Here is a 1,950-nt window from a genome sequence, read left to right as displayed (position 1 = left end):
AGATGTGTGTCAAGGGGACCGTGCCGTTCACCCCCGTGCTGGCGCTCTGGTAGTGCTGCGGCAGGGAGTGGAGCCGGCTCTGGGCGGCGGCGGCCGCCGGATCCCCTCCTTCCCCGGCCGGTAAGTACATACTGATCATCTCCCGCAGGTCCCCGGGGCACGGGGCCCGCGAGTGCGAGGTGACGGGCGGGCTCACGCTCGGCTCGGACTTGACCAGCGAGCCCAGGGCGCCCAGCGCCCCCGAGGAGGCCGCCGCCGCCGCCGCCGCCGCCGCCGCCGCCGCCGCCGAGTTCTGGTGGGGCTGCGAGCCGTAGGGCAGCGCGCCGTAGCCCGAGGGCGAGGCGCTCATGTAGCCCTGCGAGTTGGAGATGGGGCTGTACTGCAGGGCGCCCATGTCGTAGCGGTGCATGGGCTGCGGGTTGTGCGGGTGGTGCGGGTGGTGCGGGTGCGGGTGGTGCGGGTGCCCCCCGGTGCCCGGGTGCTGGCTGTAGGCGAGCTGCGCCTCCTGCATCATCGCCGCCGCCGCCGCCGCCGCCGCCACCGAGCCCGGGTAGGCGCCGTTGGCCCAGCCGTTCATGTGCGCGTAGCCGCCGCTCGCCGTGCCGCCGGGGCTCTCCAGCCGCTGCCCGACGCCGCCGGGGCTCACGCCGACGCCCATGCCCACGCCGACGCCGGCCGGGCCGCCCCCGGCCGAGCCGGCGCTGAGCAGCCCCCCGGCCAGCGAGTACTTGTCCTTCTTGAGCAGGGTCTTGGTCTTCCTCCGGGGCCGGTATTTATAATCCGGGTGCTCCTTCATGTGCAGCGCCCGCAGCCGCTTCGCCTCGTCGATGAACGGTCTCTTCTCGGCCTCGGACATGACTTTCCACTCGGCCCCCAGGCGCTTGCTGATCTCCGAGTTGTGCATTTTGGGGTTCTCCTGGGCCATCTTCCGCCGCTGGCCCCGCGACCACACCATGAAGGCGTTCATGGGTCTCTTGACCCGGTCCTGGTTCGCTTTGTTCCCCCCGCCGCCTCCGCCGCCGCCTCCCGCGCCGGTTTGCCCCGAGAGGTTCGTGGGGGCCTGGGCTCCGCCGGGGGAGTGCAAGTCCGTTTCCATCATCATGCTGTACATTCAAGTAGCTTTTTTATTTTCCACCGGCACCAGGCGTGAAAAAATAATCAAACATAGAGGAGCCAAGGAGGAAGGGGAGTGAGGCAAAAAATGTTTGTATCTGTGTAGATATAGATGTACAAAAAAAAAAAAAAAAAGAAGAAGACGAAAAACGCGACGAGAGCGACGATCGGCAACCCCGCAGGCGAAAACTTTCTCCCTTTTGCAAACCACTTTCAGGGATCGGTGGCGATCTGGATTCAAGCTGCTCAAACAGGTGCAAGGCAAACTTGCTGCTTCACTTTGCAAGGAGGGAGGAGTGTGCGGAGCACTCGGCAATGTCCTTCTCTCTCTCTCTCTCCCCGGCACACACGCGCATACCCCTCCTCTCTCGCTCTTATTCTTAACAGATCTATTTTTTTGTTGTTCTTTGCTAACTTCGAGAGAGAGAGAGAGGGAGGGAGGGAGCTTGTGTGACTTGCATCCGCTGATCACAGGTGAACGGAGCAGAAGAGAGAGGAAAACCCACCACCACGTAAAAAAAAATAAAAATTAAACGTTAAAAAAAAAGAGAGAGCGAGCGGGAGGCAGAAAATAGGAGGGGTGGGGGGTGGGGAGAGCAAACCAAACCAAAACAACAGCCGAGCCCCGGAGCCCGGGCGAAGTTGCACAGTAATTTGCTGGCGGTGGTCTCCCTCCCGCGGCCCGGGCGGGACGGGCGCGGGCGCGGGGAGAGGAGGAGCCGTCGGGCGGCGCGGGGCGAGAGGCGCTGCAGCCATACAGGGCGCGCCGAGCCCGCCTTAAATCGCCTGGCGGCGGCCAATGGGCGCGCGCCGGCGGGCGGCGATTTGCATGGCGCG

General features: G+C 64.7%; 1 protein-coding gene across 1 annotated transcript; it reads right to left on the bottom strand.

Annotated features, from left to right (window-relative positions):
- Positions 1-7: 7 nt before the first annotated feature.
- SOX1 (SRY-box 1) lies at positions 8-1,169 on the bottom strand (the record flags this gene model as incomplete). Its single annotated transcript, XM_026068055.1, has 1 exon — positions 8-1,169. A coding segment is annotated over exon 1 (1,104 nt), but the record flags the coding sequence as incomplete, so codon positions are not given.
- Between the last annotated feature and the right edge of the window lie 781 nt (positions 1,170-1,950).

This window comes from Apteryx rowi, unplaced genomic scaffold, assembly GCF_003343035.1.
Source record: "Apteryx rowi isolate R43461 unplaced genomic scaffold, aptRow1 scaffold_267, whole genome shotgun sequence".
NCBI classification, from domain to species: Eukaryota; Metazoa; Chordata; class Aves; order Apterygiformes; family Apterygidae; genus Apteryx; species Apteryx rowi.
The sequence above is the reverse complement of the archived record's forward strand: the minus strand, read 5'-3'. Positions and strand labels throughout refer to the sequence as shown.